The 17,611-nt window shown below is 42.1% G+C and overlaps 1 protein-coding gene across 4 annotated transcripts in view; it reads left to right on the top strand.

Moving 5' to 3' along the window:
* The window catches only part of GALNT17 (polypeptide N-acetylgalactosaminyltransferase 17), a 473,734-nt gene that overhangs the window by 164,728 nt on the left and 291,395 nt on the right, over nt 1-17,611 (top strand). For all 4 annotated transcript variants that reach the window (XM_030185764.1, XM_030185763.1, XM_030185762.1 and 1 more), the window contains one exon: nt 6,807-6,973. In XM_030185764.1, the coding sequence (XP_030041624.1) occupies nt 6,807-6,973 (167 nt within the window). The remainder of the gene's footprint in view (nt 1-6,806; nt 6,974-17,611) is intronic.

Raw genomic sequence — 17,611 nt, 5'->3', positions numbered from 1 at the left:
GACGTGTGTCCATTTGAGGCCTGAGGCCTTACTGCTACAGATTGATTTAGCGGTAAGGTCTCACGCGTTAACCGGGTGGTAATCGTCAGCGCGCGCACACTGCCAATTGCCACCCAGTTAGTGCTGCACACCAGAACTTTTCCGGCACGCGTAGTGGACGTGCATAAAAAATGAAACTACCACCTGGGTCATGTGGTAGCCAGGCAGTAGTTCCGAATTAGCATGCATTAGGCATGCTTAGGTGCCTAAGTGGCTTAGTAAAATCACCCCAAGTGAACTTCTGCATGTCCTTAGTTCATTTGAGTCACAAACTAGTGGCAAATATGTCTGATATCATCATCTGAAACCCTTTGGATTTTCTTTAGTTCCTTAATTTTTTATGAATGGTTCTCTTACAGATATTTCACCATTTCTGAAAATTTCTAATACATTCCAGCTTCCAACTGTGATTCAAACTTCATCTCCCCACCCACAAATAATGAGATCCTTCTTCTTTCTCATTAAATTCAATCTACTGGACTTCCTTCTTTTCTATCCAATTTGCTTTTACTTTGTTCTCCCCGGAGATCTCTCCATTCATCCTCACAGTGCCTTTTGAATATCCCCGCTTTCCGTCAAATCCTTTTAGATACCATTAGGACTTCCTGGTTTGGACTGGTTGCTCCGACACTTTGGAATAATCTCCCTCTGCATCTTGGACTTGATCATCCTGAAAACAAATTTAAGGCCCTGTCGAAGGCATTTTATTTTTCTATTTCCTTTCAGCCTTCAACAACTGAATAGCGTTGAGCTATAATAACTTCAGCTGATTGCTTCACTGCAGTATTGAGAGCTGTGTGATCTTCCCTCCTTTTTGTATTTCCCTTACCTATCTTTCCTGAGATAATACTGTAATATTGTAGTATGTCTTTCTTACTCTAGTCCTTTTATTTTTATGTTTAGATATATAGGCAGTATATGAAATAAATTGACCTTGAAGAGATGTGACAGGAGGCCACTGGTAGTATCATTGGCTGTGCCATCCTGCATCTCACATCCAGGAGATATTTGAGTCTTTCTTTCCTCTGTCTCGTCTATCTGGCCTGACATATTGTACAGTCTAAGAAGCAGACTGTCTCTTCTTTATCTCTGTAAAGTGCTTTTTGGGCCTGATTGTATTCTGCAAACACCGGTATCAGTATTCTGTTCATGAGGTCCTTAGTGGAATTCTAGAAGACTGACAATCCAGCAACCTTACTTTGCATAAAATCATGTTTCAACTTGAAAGGGAGCAAAATGCACAGGATATGTACAATGTAATTAACAATCCTAGGTTGAAAAAACAGCATTTTAATTGGCACTGGAACTGTGAAATAGCATAGCATCAATTCTTGCTGTCCTGTGTGCACCACACATCACTGAAATCAATCAAACGTGTTACGGGGAAGTTAGCTTTCTTTAATTAGTACTTTAAAATGCAAGAACATAAAAATAGTTTTTTTTTCTTTCAGCATAACTAAAGAGAAGAAAGATCCTATTGGTCTGTTTAGTGAAATTGCATGATCTGAATTTAAAGTGAATCTCTTCTTCTAACCCTTTTTTTCTGCTTCACCTGCAATACAGTTAACATACTTATGTATCATCGAATGGCCATTTTGGCACCTCTTACAAGGGCCAGAGCAAGGGAAAAGTTGTCTTGGGTGAACCTACAACCTTGTGCCTAGCCCCACCCCAATTATCATTTATACCCCTAGCCCCCCACCCCCGCCAAGAATATTTTCAGAAATTAAACTCAACAATCATGACTATTCCAACATCATCCATCCCTGAACAATTCTCTAAAAATGTATAAACGGACATCACACTTTAAAAAATACATTAACTTTCTTTTATATAAACATATACAAGAGGTTAGGGCGCTTCAGCTTGTGAAAGAGACAGATGAGGGGAGATATAATTGAGGTCTACAAAATCCTGAGTGGTGTAGAACGAGTAGAAGTAAATCAATTTTTTGCTAGTTCCAAAAGTACAAAGACTAGGGGACACTCAAGGAAGTTACATGGAAACACTTTTGAGACAAATAGGAGGAAATATTTTTTCACTCAACAAATAGTTAAGCTCTGGAACTCTTTGCCAGAGGATGTGGTAACAGCAGTTAGTGTAAGTGGGTTTAAAAAAGTTTGGAGAAGTTCCTGGAGGAAAAGTCCATAGTCTACTATTGAGGCAGACATGGGAAGCAACTGCTTGCCCTGGGATTTGTAGTATGGAGTGTTGCCACAATTTGGGTTTCTGCCAGTGACCTGGCTTGGCCACTGTTGGAACAGGATACTGGGCTAGATGGACCACTGGTCTGACCCAATATGGCTACTCTTAGGTTCTATGGCAATTTCCAAAAGCCATTTAAGGGTGTTGTAGTAAATCAGTCTCATTTTCAAAAGAGATAGATGTCCACAAAGTCAGCATTTGGACGTTTATCTCACAGAAACGTCCAAATCAGTATTACCAAAACTGAAGGACTTCAGAAGGACGTCCAAATCTCAAGGGGGCATACCAGGGGCGTGTTCAAGGCAGGACTTGGGGGTTCCAAAGACATGGACGTCTTTCAGCAATAATGGAACAAAACAAAGACGTCCAAGACTAAAAATGTTTTGAGCTAGACCTGTTTTTATAGTGAATACCTACAGTGAAAATTGAACCCACTTCCCCAGGAATCAAAGTCTGCTGCACTAACCACTAGGCTACTCCACTACTCCATGCAAGAGGTGTCCCAAATGACCAGATGACCACTGGAGGGACTTGGGGATCACCTCCCATTACTCCCCCAGTGGTCACTATCCCCCTTCCACTCCCAAAAATGTGATTAAAGATATTACTTGTTAGCCTCTATGCCAGCCTCAGATGTTATACTCAGGTCAATTAGAATAGCATGCAGGTCCCTGGAGTAGTCTAGTACTGCAGACAGGTGGACCCAGGCTTCTACCTCCCCCAACTTGTTACACTTGTGGAGGAAACTGTGATCCCTCCCAAACCCACCAGAAACCCACTGTACTCACATATTGGTGCTCCCTTCACCTGTAAAGGCTATGGTAGTGGTGTACAGTTGGGGGTAGTGGGTTTTGGGTTTGGGGGGGGGGGGCTCAGCAGACAAGGTAAGAGAAAAATGGTTAGATGTGTACCTGGGAGCATTTTATAAAGTCCACTGCAGTGCCCCCAAGGAGGCCCTATTGCTTTCCTGGGATGTTACTTTTCCACTATTGTACCTGTTGCCAAGCTTTCTATTTTTTTTATAACATCTGAACCTTGTGTCTATTGTTTATCATTAGATTTGGGCTTTGAATTCAGATCTACAGATGAAAAGAAGGTCTCATTACATATATTTAAATACCAGAGTGCTATTTTTCCATACTTTATAGCAAGAGTGTACATTCCCTAATTATTTGTCCCAATGCAATGGAAGCTTTTACCTCCTCAGTGCATGTAAATGGTTTCATCCCTGTGTGGATTCTCTGATGCCATGTGAGGCTTTCTTTCCAACCAAAGCTTTTACCACACTCAGGACATGTAAATGGTTTCACTCCTGTGTGTATTCTCTGGTGCATTGTGAGGTTTACCTTCTGACCAAAGCTTTTACCAGTCTCTATATATGCAAATGGTTTCTAATCCGTGTGGTCTTTCTGATGCACTTTGAGATTTACATTACAACCAAAGCTTTTACCACACTTGGAACATGTGAGTGGTTTCACTTTATTGTAGATTTTGTACTTTTGCATTTGGATGTAATTGTTTGAAAATGAACCAAAAATATAAAACACCCAAATCACATTTTTCCAAACAGCATTTTCAAAAGAGAGACTTTTGTTTTGTAGAAAATGACCTTTCCTGTTCTGATTTTGGATGTTTTACAAAAAACGTCCAAATTCAGACTTAGATGTCATATCCAAAAATGCCCCTTGTGCATTTGACTTGCCCAAAGTCACAAGGAGTAGCAGTGGGAATTGAACCAATGTTGCCAGGATCCAAGCCTACTGTTCTAACCATTAAGCCACTCCTCTGTTTTGGATGTCTTGCATTTGGATGTCTTTTGTTTGAAAATGGACCAAAAAAAAAAGGATGTCCAAATCATAGGACGTCCATAGTATTTTTGAACACAAAGGATAGACGTCCATCTTTTCCGAAAATGACCTTCTTTCCTGTTCAGAATTTGGACGTCTTTGTAAAACGTTCAAATTCTGATTTAGATGTTTCTTTCGAAAATGCCCCTCAGTGTAGACTACAGTTAAGACATATTATTTTACCACTAACCTGTGCTGTTTTTTTTTTTAGCACAGGTCCCTTTTTATGCAATGAGATCTCATTACTAATAACTGGGGTTAACAGTAAAATAATGCTTCTTAATGGTAGTCCACATTGATCACTTCCCCCTTTACCAGCTAGATGGCTATACATCCAGATAAATGGGCTATTTGAAAATTGATTGCCCTCCCTGCAGTTAAAAGTAGAGTCTGATAGCTGTTGATTTTATGACTAGTACTGTCCAAACTCTGGGTTTTCTTTAAAAATCGGTTTCAATACTGGTACTCAACAACTTAACCAGAAACCTTATTACAAAATCAAAAAAAAACAAAAAAATAAAATTGAATTAAATTAAATGTGCGCAGTTTTTTTGGGGTGCTATAGTGTCTCAGAGTTTTGAGAAGCATTTACACTCCATTCTCACATCATCGCACATCCTACCACCAGCCAAGTATTAATGTTAAAAATTATAACAAAAAATCTTTTTCATTAAAGATAAAAACAGCTGTTAGATATTTGAAATTACTTAGCTTGGGTGCTGGTGCGAACAAAATTATCAATGTTCATAGAATATCTTCTCAAAACCGCGCCCCAGTCATCTTGGACTTCCTGGACGCTGATCTACAACAGAGGCTCCAATAGCATTTTTTCTTCTCAATTCATGTGATGTAAATTCCTAAATTCCTGTTCCAAAATAAAACTTGTCCTACCTGAATTAAGTTTCTGTTGCTTACACATATATGGTGAAGGCATATGCTGGAGGGTAGCTGTCGTCTTCCCTGGGCCTCTCTGGCTTAGCTGTATTCAGGAGTTTTATCTTGCTTAGAGCATGCTCTCCCTACTTTGCCCTTACCGAGTCACTCCCTTTCTGCTCTGTATTGTGCAATTTAATGTACTCTGTGAGGAAGTGTTATTATGCACTCCCTCACACTGTATTCATGCATACCTTCTCTCCTCCAACCCACTCTTGACCACTTTTCCACACGGCTGAAAGTATGAAAGTTGTGAACATTGAGTTTGCATACTTTGATACATCCTTGGGATCAGGGAACAATAATTAGATCAAATAAAAGCATAAAAATAATAAAAACATTGAACAAGAATCAATAAACAGCAGTAAAAGTCAATTGTTTCTATCGGCTATCTTTTCACACTAATCTAAATCAGCAAGTGCTTTGTTGAATATTAAACACTTCTCAATTCAATCAGATCTATAAATTAATTCTGCCTGCTGTCTTCTAAACACCAACCTGTACAGTGAAACAGATTTACTTGTTTTATTGATACTTACGTTGTATTTTGTTCAATGTTTTTATTATGTATGTGAACTTGTACTCTGCCTAGAACTGTGGATAGAGCACATTATCATTGTTTAAAATAAACGAACACACCCAATTATTTCTTTGTTAAGTATATAAATATGATTGTGTTTTAGGGCCCTATTTACTAAGGTGTGCTAGTGTTTTTAGAACGTGCTAAAAATTAGCTCGTGCTAATGCTAGAGACACCCATAGGAATATATAGGTGTCTCTAGCATTAGTGCACACTAATTTTTAGTGTGTGGTAAAAACGCTAGTGTAGGGTTACAATATTTGCCCTAAGAAAAAAGAGGACACATACCCCACCCCCCTGTCACACCCCTTCCCCGCCCCCACGTGCAAGACTTCAATGGAAGTCTTGCGAGGCTGCCGCTTGAACTGTTATATCATTATAATTTGAGACACTGCTGTTTTCGCAGCTGATCCCTAAAATATAGTTTAGCACTTTGGCTGCACGATATGGGACACAGATGGTTACCGCTAAGGCTGGCTGGCGGCGCTGGCTGCTGGCACATGCACAGACGCTGCAGCCTCATCATCAGGGTTATGGCAGCGGCGGAAGGCGGCAGGCAGTAGCAGTGAAAAGCGCTGCGCCTGTGAGCAGCGTGCAGGAGGAAGGAGGATCATCATTAGCTGATCAGCAGGCAGGCTGGCTGGCACACGCACAGACGCTGCCGCCTGCCTGCGTCGGCCCACGCCGTGTGCGTGCATACTGTAGGTCAGGAGGAGTCAGGACAGATTATGTGATGACCCGAACTGAAGAAACCCGGACAAATCCAGGAAATTCAGAAACCCGCCCGGACTCCCGACGGTGCCCTCAAAAAGAGGACATGTCCGGGGAAACCCGGACATATGGTAACCCTACGCTAGTGTATCTACAGCACAGCTTGGTAAAAAGGGCCCCTAATCTGTTATAATTTAACCTCTTTGCCCTATTTTATGATCCAAGTGAACGAAAATGATGCAAATTAAGGGTGATTTAGAGAAAAAGGGATTTGAATTAGATTTGTTCCAGTTCTCGTAATACTCTTGACTTAGTTCTAGGCACCTACTTTTCTTTATAGGATAGGCTTCGAATAGTTGCCTTATTACTGTCTAAATCTAGGTGTTCCCTTTTAGAATTATGTGCTTTTGGCTGATTTCCACTATACATCCCTGCACCAAGCAAAGCTATGATTCTTCTGTTAACCTGCCTCTGTCTTTTTTGCTTTTTAGGTGTAAAGAGTTGAAATATGTGAAGGACCTGCCACAGATTTCTCTAATTTTTATCTTTGTCAATGAAGCTTTGTCAGTGATTCTGAGGTCGGTGCACAGTGCTGTGAATCACACACCAGCTCACCTACTGAAAGAGATCATTCTAGTGGATGACAACAGCGATGAAGGTAATGCATGGCAGGGAGCGATGTGGAATAAAGACTATCTAGCAGCAGCATAACGTTTCTACAACTGTTTTGTTGGAATTAAGCAGAATGCATTATGGAGGAGTAGCCTAGTGGTTAGTACAGTGGACTTTGATCCTGGGGAACTGAGTTCAATTCCCACTGCAGCTCCTTGTGACTCTGGCCAAGTCACTTAACCCTCCATTGCACCAGCCACAAAATAAGTACCTGAATATATGTAAACCGCTTTGAATGTAGTTGCAAAATACCACAGAAAGGCGGTATATCAAGTCCCATTTCCCTTTCCCTATTTGAGATTCTAGATGGAATGTTGCTACTATTGGAGATTCTACATGGAATGTTGCTATTCCACTAGCAACATTCCATGTAGAAGCCTGCCCTTGCAGATCAGCAACGCGGCCGCGCAGTCTTCTGTTTCTGTGAGTCTGACATCCTGCACAGAAACAGAAGCCTGCGCGGCCACGTTGCTCATCTGCAAGGGCAGGCTTCTACATGGAATGTTGCTAGTGGAGGAGTAGCCTAGTGGTTAGTACAGTGGACTTTGATCCTGGGGAACTGAGTTCAATTCCCACTGCAGCTCCTTGTGACTCTGGGCAAGTCACTTAATCCTCCATTGCCCCTGGTACAAAATAAGTACCTGAATATATGTAAACCGCTTTGAATGTAATTGCAAAAACCTCAGAAAGGCAGTATATCAAGTCCCATTTCCCTTTTACTAAGCCGCATAGGCACACACCTGGATAAGTTTCATATGCACATTACATCTTATGAACTACAGAAGGACGCTCTCTTTAGCACAATGCAAGTACTACAGCAAGTGTTAGAAGTAAATTTGAGAGACTGAGATCTATTCCACATATTGGCTTAGGAGTGAGGTTCATTACTGTCATGCTATGTGCAAAACCAACCCATTTGGAGACATTGTTCCCACCGAGTCTTGGGTTTCACTTGTAGTTGAGTCCTTAGCCCTGGCTTTCTGCTTCCCCATTAGGTAGAACCATTCTTCAACAACCTCAATTTGGAATAAGTCCCTCAGTTTCTTAACTAATGAAAACAACGTACAGAGGCTCCAGATATTGCCTAATGACCTCAAAAGGACTTCATCCTTTTGGATGCATGCCTGTAGATATGCATAGCACTGACCCTTGCTTTTATCGGGTACAGTGTTGTCAGAACTAGTGGGAGATGCTTCCAAGAATGTCCTCTCTTCTCCTTTTAGGTGACAGATGTCTGCACCTGGTTTCCTGCCCCAAACAAGGCCTATTCTCGCCTTTGCTGGCTCCTTCAAGACAGATGGATGAGTTGTTCTCCTCAGCAATCTGTCCAAGAGATAAAATGGCCCACATTTTTATCAAGCTGGGTGTCACACTTATGCGATCATAGAACTAGTGAGAAGAACTTCTAGAGATGTCCTCTCTCCATCTCCTGAGCAGTCAATGTTTTGTCTGGCCTTGTGCCCCCAGCTGGGGCCTGGTCTATTATCTGCTGGCTCCCTCAGTACTCAGAGGTGAATAAATCTCCCTCTAAGGTATTTAGCTTTGACTCTAATATATTCTTCAAGGAGGTATGTTTATTTTTTGAAAATAGACTGGCTCACTTTGATTCCCAACGTTTTTTGATATCTTCAAGAATATTGAGACCCCAGCTATTTATGGGGTGAAGTGCTCAGAGAAGTGGAAACAGCTTCTCTTGTTTTGGCCCTGAGCTATGGAACACAGTTCCAAAGATAATCAGGTCCTGGACCACATATTAATTGCACCTTTCAGAAAGGCCTATGAGATTCTTTGTTGAAGCTTTCAGTTGATGGGGTGTAACCATTTATCCTAAGTTTCTCTTTGAAGGTGATGCATTAGGAGCGGTTTACATTGTAATTTTTATGTTTTTAGATTTTTGCTATTTATATTGGGGGTAATATTCAGCCCGTAATATTCAGCCCTTGGTGGTCAGCATTTTTAACAATTTTGACAGCTTGCTTGCAGAATTAGCCCTCAATATTCAGTGCTGGGCCATGTCCAGGTACCAGTACTGAATATCCAGAGCTAATTGTGTTTCATGTTGTTGCTGGAGCTTATGCGGGTCCTGTCCATATTCAGCCAGGCCCATGTAGCTAACCAGGTGAATTTTGTCCAGTTAGCTATGCGGGTGCTGGCTCTTCCCCAGCTCCGCCCCTATATAGCTCCTGACCTGCCCACTTTAAACGTGGCTGGTCAGAGCTAATATTTGGCCTGGTTAATATTAGTGGTTGGGTGGACCCAAGCAATTGAAGTGGGCAGGTATTGAGTGGTATGATATTTTATTATGCTTTTTCATATTTTGTCTTTATTATTGTTTTGTCTTCATGATGTTTTGTGTGTTATTTTTTATATTTTGAGATTTTATGACCATATGTTTATTGTAAGACACCTGGGGCCCTGTTTACTAAGGTGCACTAATGTTTTTAGCGTGCACTAAAATTAGCACACGCTAAGCGCTAGAGACACCTATTTATCACTGTGGGTGTCTGTAGTGTTAATTCACGCTAACTTTTAGCACACGCTAAAAATTCTAGCATGCCTATAGTGTGGCTTAGTAAACAGAGCCCCTGGAACACAATTCTTTTTGGATAGGCACCACAGAAATTCAAAGAAAGCAAGAAGGAGTCAAATATTAAAAAAAAAAAAAAATTTCATGAATTAGAAAATCAAGCCCAATCACAAACTTAGTTAAAAAAATAGATGGAAAGGACGTGGGACTGTGGCTGTGAAGGAAGTCCCATACATGCTCAGAAAAACATTTGAAGGCTTGCTATGCTTCATGTTGGCACAATCGGACAATATCACGCACTGTGTGACTGATTCCATCCTGCTTGGAGAATGATATTTTTGGGTCAGAGTTGCTATAAATATCTTGCTGCACTGAATTGTCTGCTCTGTCAAGTTCCCGATGCGATTTCTCTCAGTCTTTGGGATAATCACCCCTTTAATCTTTTCCACATTTTTGTTGAAATGTGCATCATTAAACACAAAAATGTCATTTGCCACCTGTGCGTCACATACCTACAATGATTTGTGAGGAATTTCAGACCTCCTTTGAGAAAACATGTTTACAAACGAAAGAAATTATAACAGACCTGCAGATGGAATCCAAGTAGAGAGCTAATAAATTACTTTTGGCTACCACGTTGTTTCATTCTGACAAGAGATAAAACGATAAATTAACAATCACATCAATAAGAACATAGCGGCCAAGAAATCCCATATTTGAAAGGATGAGGCTTGTACTGAATTCCTATCCTGCTATTTCTAAAAATCAAATAACATAATCATAAAAACAGCATAAAGTATAATACAACAGCACAATGCATAAAACAACAAATCAAATAACAATTCACAGATTATTTATAATACAATGACATACCTGCTAAAAAGTGCCTTATGCTGTTTTCAAAAAACAAGATTACAATGATAGTCAGTCAAAACTCAACAGATGAAAACAATCTAGCACAACATATTTGTTCACAACACCACACTAAACACCTGCTGAAAAAAGAGTGCCTTAAGCTGTTTTTGAAAGTGTCTTAATTTCTGATTCATTAGCATATTCTATAGTAAATTGCTCCAAATTGTGGCCAGCTGAACAACATCTACAGGTGAACAGTGGGCCAGCATTAAACCCCCAACAGTTATTTGTTTCAGCTCAGATGGGCTAAGATCGGTAGCTTTGGGTATTGACAGGACTGGCTGAGTAGTTCAGATGGAAAAAAGGACTGGTGTACTTCTCTGTTTCCAGCTGGGACCCATTCCCTCTGATCCGCTTCACTGGCTGAGTAGTTTGACTGCCAAAATGACTTTTGTCCAAACCAGGGGCGTAGCCAGACAGCCAATTTTGGGTGGGCATGAGCCCAAGATGGATGGGCACGGAATTTAGCCCTTCCTGGTCTCCTCCCCCTGCTCTGCTCTCCCCCTACCCCCAAACACAAAATATTAAATACCTGAGCTGGTGGGGATCCCCAGACTGCACCAGCTGAAGATTTCCTCCTCATTGGGCAGCCAGTACTCTTCCAAACAGCAGTTGGCTGCACTTCACTTGAGCTGACACCGCTGCCAGTAGTGCGTACATGCAGTGGCGTATCAAGGTGGGGGCGGTCCGCCCCGGGTGCACGCCACTGAGGGGGTGCCGCGCGCCTGTTGGCCGAGTCCGCTTGTTCCCTCCCAGCTGCTCCCTCTGCGCGGAACAGGTTACTTCCTGTTCCGGGGCAGAGGGAGCAGCAGGAAACGAGCGGACTCAGAGACGACAGGCACGTGGCACCCCCCCCCCCCAGCAGGTAAAAATGCACCAGGGGGGGTGTAATTTGGCCAGGGGGAGGTCGTGCTGCACTCGGGGGGGGGGGCGCATTGGCGATCCGCCCTGGGTGTCAGCCAGCCTAGGAACACCACTGCGTACATGCTCAGTGCTTCCGCCTGGTGAAAGCTCAGAATGTGCAGAGGGGCCGGTGTGTGTTGCCAGCTACTGTTTGGAAAAGCACTGGTTGCCTCACGAGGAGGAAATCTTTAGATGGTGGGGTTTGAGGATTCCCACCAGCCACAGCAAGAGAGAGACACAATTTGGGATGGGCCTTAGTACAAACTGGGCGGGCCACAGCCCACACAGGCCCACCTGCAGCTACGCCACTGGTCCAAACCTAGTCATGAATATCCAACTTTTCTTAGAAAATACAGCACCCTACTCTGCCTCTAGTAATGTTGAGCAAACTTTGGAAGAAGGTTTTGAAACATGTTGTAAAAATGTTTAAACATAGATCATCAACTAAATTAGTTTAACTTTAAATTAGTCACCTTAATTTCTAACTCTTCTTACTCTCTTACCTATCTGTATGTTCCATTTTTGCTTTACCTTTCACTATAAAATTAAAATGTTCTATTATGTATTGTGTTGACATTGTAAGTAGTATACTATGCCATACTTTGTATTGTTTTTAAAAATATTTTTACTGTTGTAATTGCCTATTGCTCATGTTTGATCTATTCTTACTTTACACTGCCTTCCTTCAAAAAGGTGGTAAATAAATCCTAATAAATAAATTAAATAAATAAATAAAAATCTGCCTTCTCACCATAATATACAATATGTCAAGTAGAAACCAACTGTACAAAAAAGGTGTGTAGTATGATTCTACAACTTTTATCCTAAGGGGTAATTTTGTAAAGTGGTATCATCCAGTGATGGGCTCCTAGTTTCTTGTATAAGGGCTTTTGCCAGTTTTGCTCTCATGAGCCACCTCCAGTGCTTCACTAACATGACCAATCTATAATACCAATGTCAACACTTTGCAATGTATAGGGATTTAACAATCCTTAATTTTAGCTGAGGTCATAGTGCATGCTGTTGGCAAAGCTATGTTCTATAGGTTAAACAGCTTTCAAAGTAATTGGACATAGCAAAATCAATCGATTTTAAAGTTTAGTCACTGCAGAGTATCAATACATGGTGAGGTTTTTCAAGACATGATGCCACCTCAAGATATAATACTAGGAATCAGTTCCTGTTGCGTTTTCTGAAAGTTACCAAGCTAAAGTCAGTTAAACACTTTACTGCATCATTACAATACCAAATAGCAGAAACTTGGAATTCATTACCTTTATTTTCCAGGGCATGTGCACATTACCTAAGTTTCAAGAAAAATCTGAAGGCTTTGTTTTTTTTCACCAATTTCATTTCTCGAATTTGAATCTTGATTACTATGTATTTTCTATCTTATTGTATCATAGTATAGTTGTTTTATTGTCTGTTCTGTGATATACAGTGATATCTCGGCTTTCGTCGATAATGCGTCTGAAAACAATCGGTGAAATCCGAAACTGACGAAAACCGAGGTATCACTGTAATTTTTATACTATGACGACAGAACTTTAATGTTTATTGTCTATCTGATATGTATTACGTATGTGAGCACGCCGACGAAATCGGAGACAAATTTTTTGCGGAAAAAATCGACGAAAACCGAAACCAATGATAACCGAAGTCAACGAAAACCGAGGTATTACTGTAATTCCTGGACGTAGTAGTTTAGCTTCTTGATGATGTAATCCACCCTATATTGTGAAGGTAGTGGCGGAATAGAAGACATAACATAACACTGGGGTTGGGGTAAATCTACAAGGAGCTGCCTAGTCGTACGCAGCAGGAAGGTACATAAATGACTTCTTATAGAATATGGACTAGTGGAAAGATATGTTCCATGCTTTGATGGTGTGTACTTTGCCAGTGGGACTGTTCATAGGCGGAGCATGGCTGGAGCATGTAAGTTATTGAATATTATCTTTTAAAATGCATTCATACATATATCTAAGCATACAGAAAAATGAGTCCCAGGCAATTATTTCTTTAAATGCAGTACATTAGCAGAGTGAATATCATCTCTACACACCTATGATCAGATTTTACCAAACTCTCCACACTTTATTGTTTCTGACTAAGTTTTTTTTTTAATATCAAGGATCATCAGACTTCACAGCATCAACGCTGCTTGTCAAACTTTCAAAAGCGGCGATGTGCAAATCTTCATCAATCCATTTTCATTTTTTATAAAGAACTTTATTAAAGAACTGTTGTGAATATAACTTTAAATATAGTCAAGATAATATTCAAAATGTAATTAATCGCACTAGTATCACTAGCACTTCTTAACTGGCAGCTGATTTCTACGCTGAGAAGATGGAGGTGTTAAGCCCTAATGCCCTTGGTGAGTGAGAAAACGCTTACCTGCCACAAAATGCATTAAATTATTTTGCAGTAATTTCCCCATTCTCACATGCTACGTGCATATTAACTATTTGTAAAATATATAAATATATTTGTGGAGGAGTTTGACATGGATGGAAAGTGAGCTTTCCTGCATTATCTGGCTGGTGCGTTGTGATTAGCACGCACTAATTGCATAACACTGAATTAATGTGGGAGCACCTAGTGCCTCCTAAATAGGAGGTGGTAAGTGCTCCCACATTAACCCTTGCAGGTAATGCACACACATAAAAATATTGTTTAAAAAGCAAAATAATGTGCTGCATTCAATGTAGGCTTTATTGTGTGGGAAATTACCATGTTAAAAGTGCTAAGCCCAGATTTCAGTATATTTTAGTAGAAGGATCCTTTAGGACCAAATTCTATAGATGGCGCCAAAAAATCGACACCAAAAAACCCCATGCTAAGTGCTACTCTATAAGTGGCACTCAAAGTTAGGCACCATTTATAGAACAGCACATAGCGCTAGGATCTGCCCCATGAGGATTTACATCAGCTAAACTCTGGTGTAAATCCTTGCGCCTAAATTAGACACGGATCTCCATATTCTATAACAGCACGCATAAATTGCAGGAACACCCCTGATCCACCTATGACCCTCCCATGGCGCTACTTGGCTCATTATTCAATTAGAACATGTAGCCATATTGGGTCAGACCAATGGTCCATCTAGCCCAGTCTCTTGTTTTCCAAACAGTGGCCAAGCCAGGTCACAAGTCCCTGGCAGAAACCCGTATCGTGGCAACACTCCATACTACAAATCCCAGGGCAGGCATTTCCTTTCCATGTCTGTCTCAATAGCAGACTATGGATTTTTCCTCCAGGAATTTGTCCAAACCTTTTTTAAACCCAGATACGCTAGATGCTGCTACCATATTCTCCGGGAAAGAGTTCCAGAGCTTAAAGTGAAAAAATATTTCCTCCTATTTGTTTTAAAACTATTTCCATGTAACTTCCTCGAGTGTCCCCTAGTCTTTGTACTTTTGGAACGAGTAAAAAATCGATTTACTTCTACTCATTCTACACCACTGTCGTGTTCTCGAGGGCCTTGGCATGCTGTCAGGTCCTCGAGGCGGAACTGGGAATAGTGAGTCCTTGGACCCCTGCCGAGGAGCGGCAGAGGCAGGCAAGACCACCCTGGAGCAGAACACACGGAAGGGTCGGACTGGACCTCTGGATTGGGAGCAGGCAACTGGAACTAGCAGAACAGGAACCTCTTCACCTGCACTTAGCCACCGTTCCACTGGAGTTGAGCTCCAGCGTGCAGGCGGCCGGCAGGGCTTGCAGGACAAGGTGGAACTGGAATCCAGAGGACCCACCCCGGGTCTAGGAAACCCGAGGGAACAAACTATACTAGACTGCACTAAGCGCTGCATGCAGCCGCTAAGCCAGACACACCAGACAGACTAGACAGACAGAAGCTTATCAGGAGCAGGGACTAGGGCAGACATGCAAGCAAGGAAGAAGGGGAGACTGGGAATACCCCCTGGGCAAACCCACTAGCTAGGTCGAGGCAGGTAACAGGATAAATCCCCCAGAAGATACACGCTAGCTAGACAGATACAGGAATCAGGATACATAAGCAGGGATCCGGATAAGCACACAGGAAGCAAGGTACAAGGTAGACACATGGGACAGAAGGTAGCTAGGCAGAGCGGGAAACCGGATAACACTAGCTAGCCAAAACCAGGACTCAGGACGAACAAGCAGGGACCAGGATGTGCACACAGGATATACAAGGATCAGGATGTGCACACAGGATATACAAGCAGGGAGTAGGGCAGGCTGCAAACACAGACGGGGAAACCCGGGCTGACCTGCAGAGGCTACCTCCACAGCGAAGGCAGAAGGACTAGCAGCCAGGATGTGCACACAGGATATACAAGGTTCAGGATGTGCACACAGAATGTACAAGCAGGGAGTAGGGCAGGCTGCAAACACAAACGGGGAAACCAGGGCTGAACAGCAGGCTCCAAACACAGACTAAAGGCAGAAGGGATAGCAGCCCACGCAGAAGGGCAACCAGCCCACAGGTACTGGGAACAGAAGGGCACCAGCCCACACAGAAGGACAAGCAGCCCACAGGTACTAAACAGAAGAGCAAGAAGCCCACACAGAAGGACAAGCAGCCCACAGGTCCTAAACAGAAGAGCAAGAAGCCCACAGGTACAAAACAGAAGAGCAAGAAGCCCACACAGAAGACAGGCTTAGAAGCAGCGCAGCAACACACTGACTAACCTGTAGGCCTCTGGGCATGACACCAGACAATGACACCATGCGAAGGCCCTGACTGCAAGCACAGGCCTTCCTTATAAAGGAACTCACTGATGAGTCACCACCAGCAGGACAGAAGCAGGAAGTTCCTTGCCTCCAAACAGAGGCTTGACACACAGAGGAAGTGAGCCCACAGGAAGGACAAGCAGGAGCCATCTTGGATACTGGCATAGAGGAGGCGGCAGCCATCTTGGAAGAGGCATAGCCCACACAGTGGAGGTCCAGTAAGGCAATCAGCACACAGAGCCAGAGAGAAACTAAGACAGAGACAGACACAGAGACAAGCAGAAGTCAGCACAGCCACTGACTCCCAGAAACAGGGTAAGTATGAGGGTGGTCACGGCCACAGACGTGACAACCACTCAGGATTTTGTAGACCTCAATCATATCTCCCTGCAGCTGGAAAGGACTTACTGCAGTCCTAAGTAATGCCAATTAACATCAATCATTGATTGTTAACAGCTCATTAAAGGGGTCTTTTTACAAAGGCTCGCTAGCATTTTTAGCATGTGCTAAACACTAAAGATGCTCACAGGAATATATGGGCATCTCTAGCGTTCAGCACACGCTTCTTTTTAGCATGCACTAAAAATGCTAGTGCGCCTTTATAAAAGAACCCCTAACTAATTCATTTGCATACGCGTCTTTGATCTGTGCCTAAAAATGGCTTACCTTTATAGAAGTGTTACAAAATAAATCCGATTCACACCCCTTTGTTCAAAAACCATACACTCAGTGAATCTCACATGCACACTCACAACCACTGCGTATCTGCATTTATACTTGTAATGAGAGGAAAAACCTTATACTACTGTGGCCACTTGGTTACTTTTAACTGAAAAAATACTATTGGTGCACAGTGAAAAAGTAATCGTGGGTAAAAAAAACGCCTTTCATTAATACAATGGTGGTATAATCATCCGAAAACCACTTATCTTTTTGTTAGTGCTCCTTTGCTCCGTGGATACTCTGTAAGAGTGAGGTCCCGACGGACCCGTTTTGCTGCCGCTTTGTCAAGGGTCCTCACCATACGACCGTGGGAGCTGGAAAAGCAAGGGGTAAGATCAGCACTTTAAAAATCAAATGCAGTAGCGCGGTGCAAAGAATCCTCCTGTACCCTAGGAGTTGCAACTGCAAATTCGCACGAGCCAATCGGCAAAATGGCGCCTCTGCGGATGATTATACCACCATTGTATTAATGAGAGGGTTTTTTTTAACCCATGATTACTTTTTCACTGTGCGCCAATAGTGTTTTTTCAGTTAAAAGTAACCAAGTGGCCACAGTAGTATGAGGTTTTCCCTCTCATTACAAGTCTAAATGCAGACACGCAGTGGTTGTGAGTGTGCATGTGAGATTCACTAAGTGTATGGTTACCTTTATAGAATCCAGGGGATCATGCACATAACTGTTTAGAATAACTTATAGTGAGGCTGTTGTAAAAAATCTAATTAGTTTCAAATTGTAATTCTATTGGAATCAAATTCCGTAAAAATCCATCTTCAGCTCTTGCGACTTCCCCCATCTTGTGAGGCTGTGGCTTGTTGGCGTGAAAACCATGCAGCTGT

The sequence above is a fragment of the Microcaecilia unicolor genome, chromosome 13, assembly GCF_901765095.1.
Source record: "Microcaecilia unicolor chromosome 13, aMicUni1.1, whole genome shotgun sequence".
Classification (NCBI taxonomy): Eukaryota; Metazoa; Chordata; class Amphibia; order Gymnophiona; family Siphonopidae; genus Microcaecilia; species Microcaecilia unicolor.
Note: the sequence above shows the minus strand (reverse complement) of the source record. Positions and strands in the feature narration are given on the sequence as shown.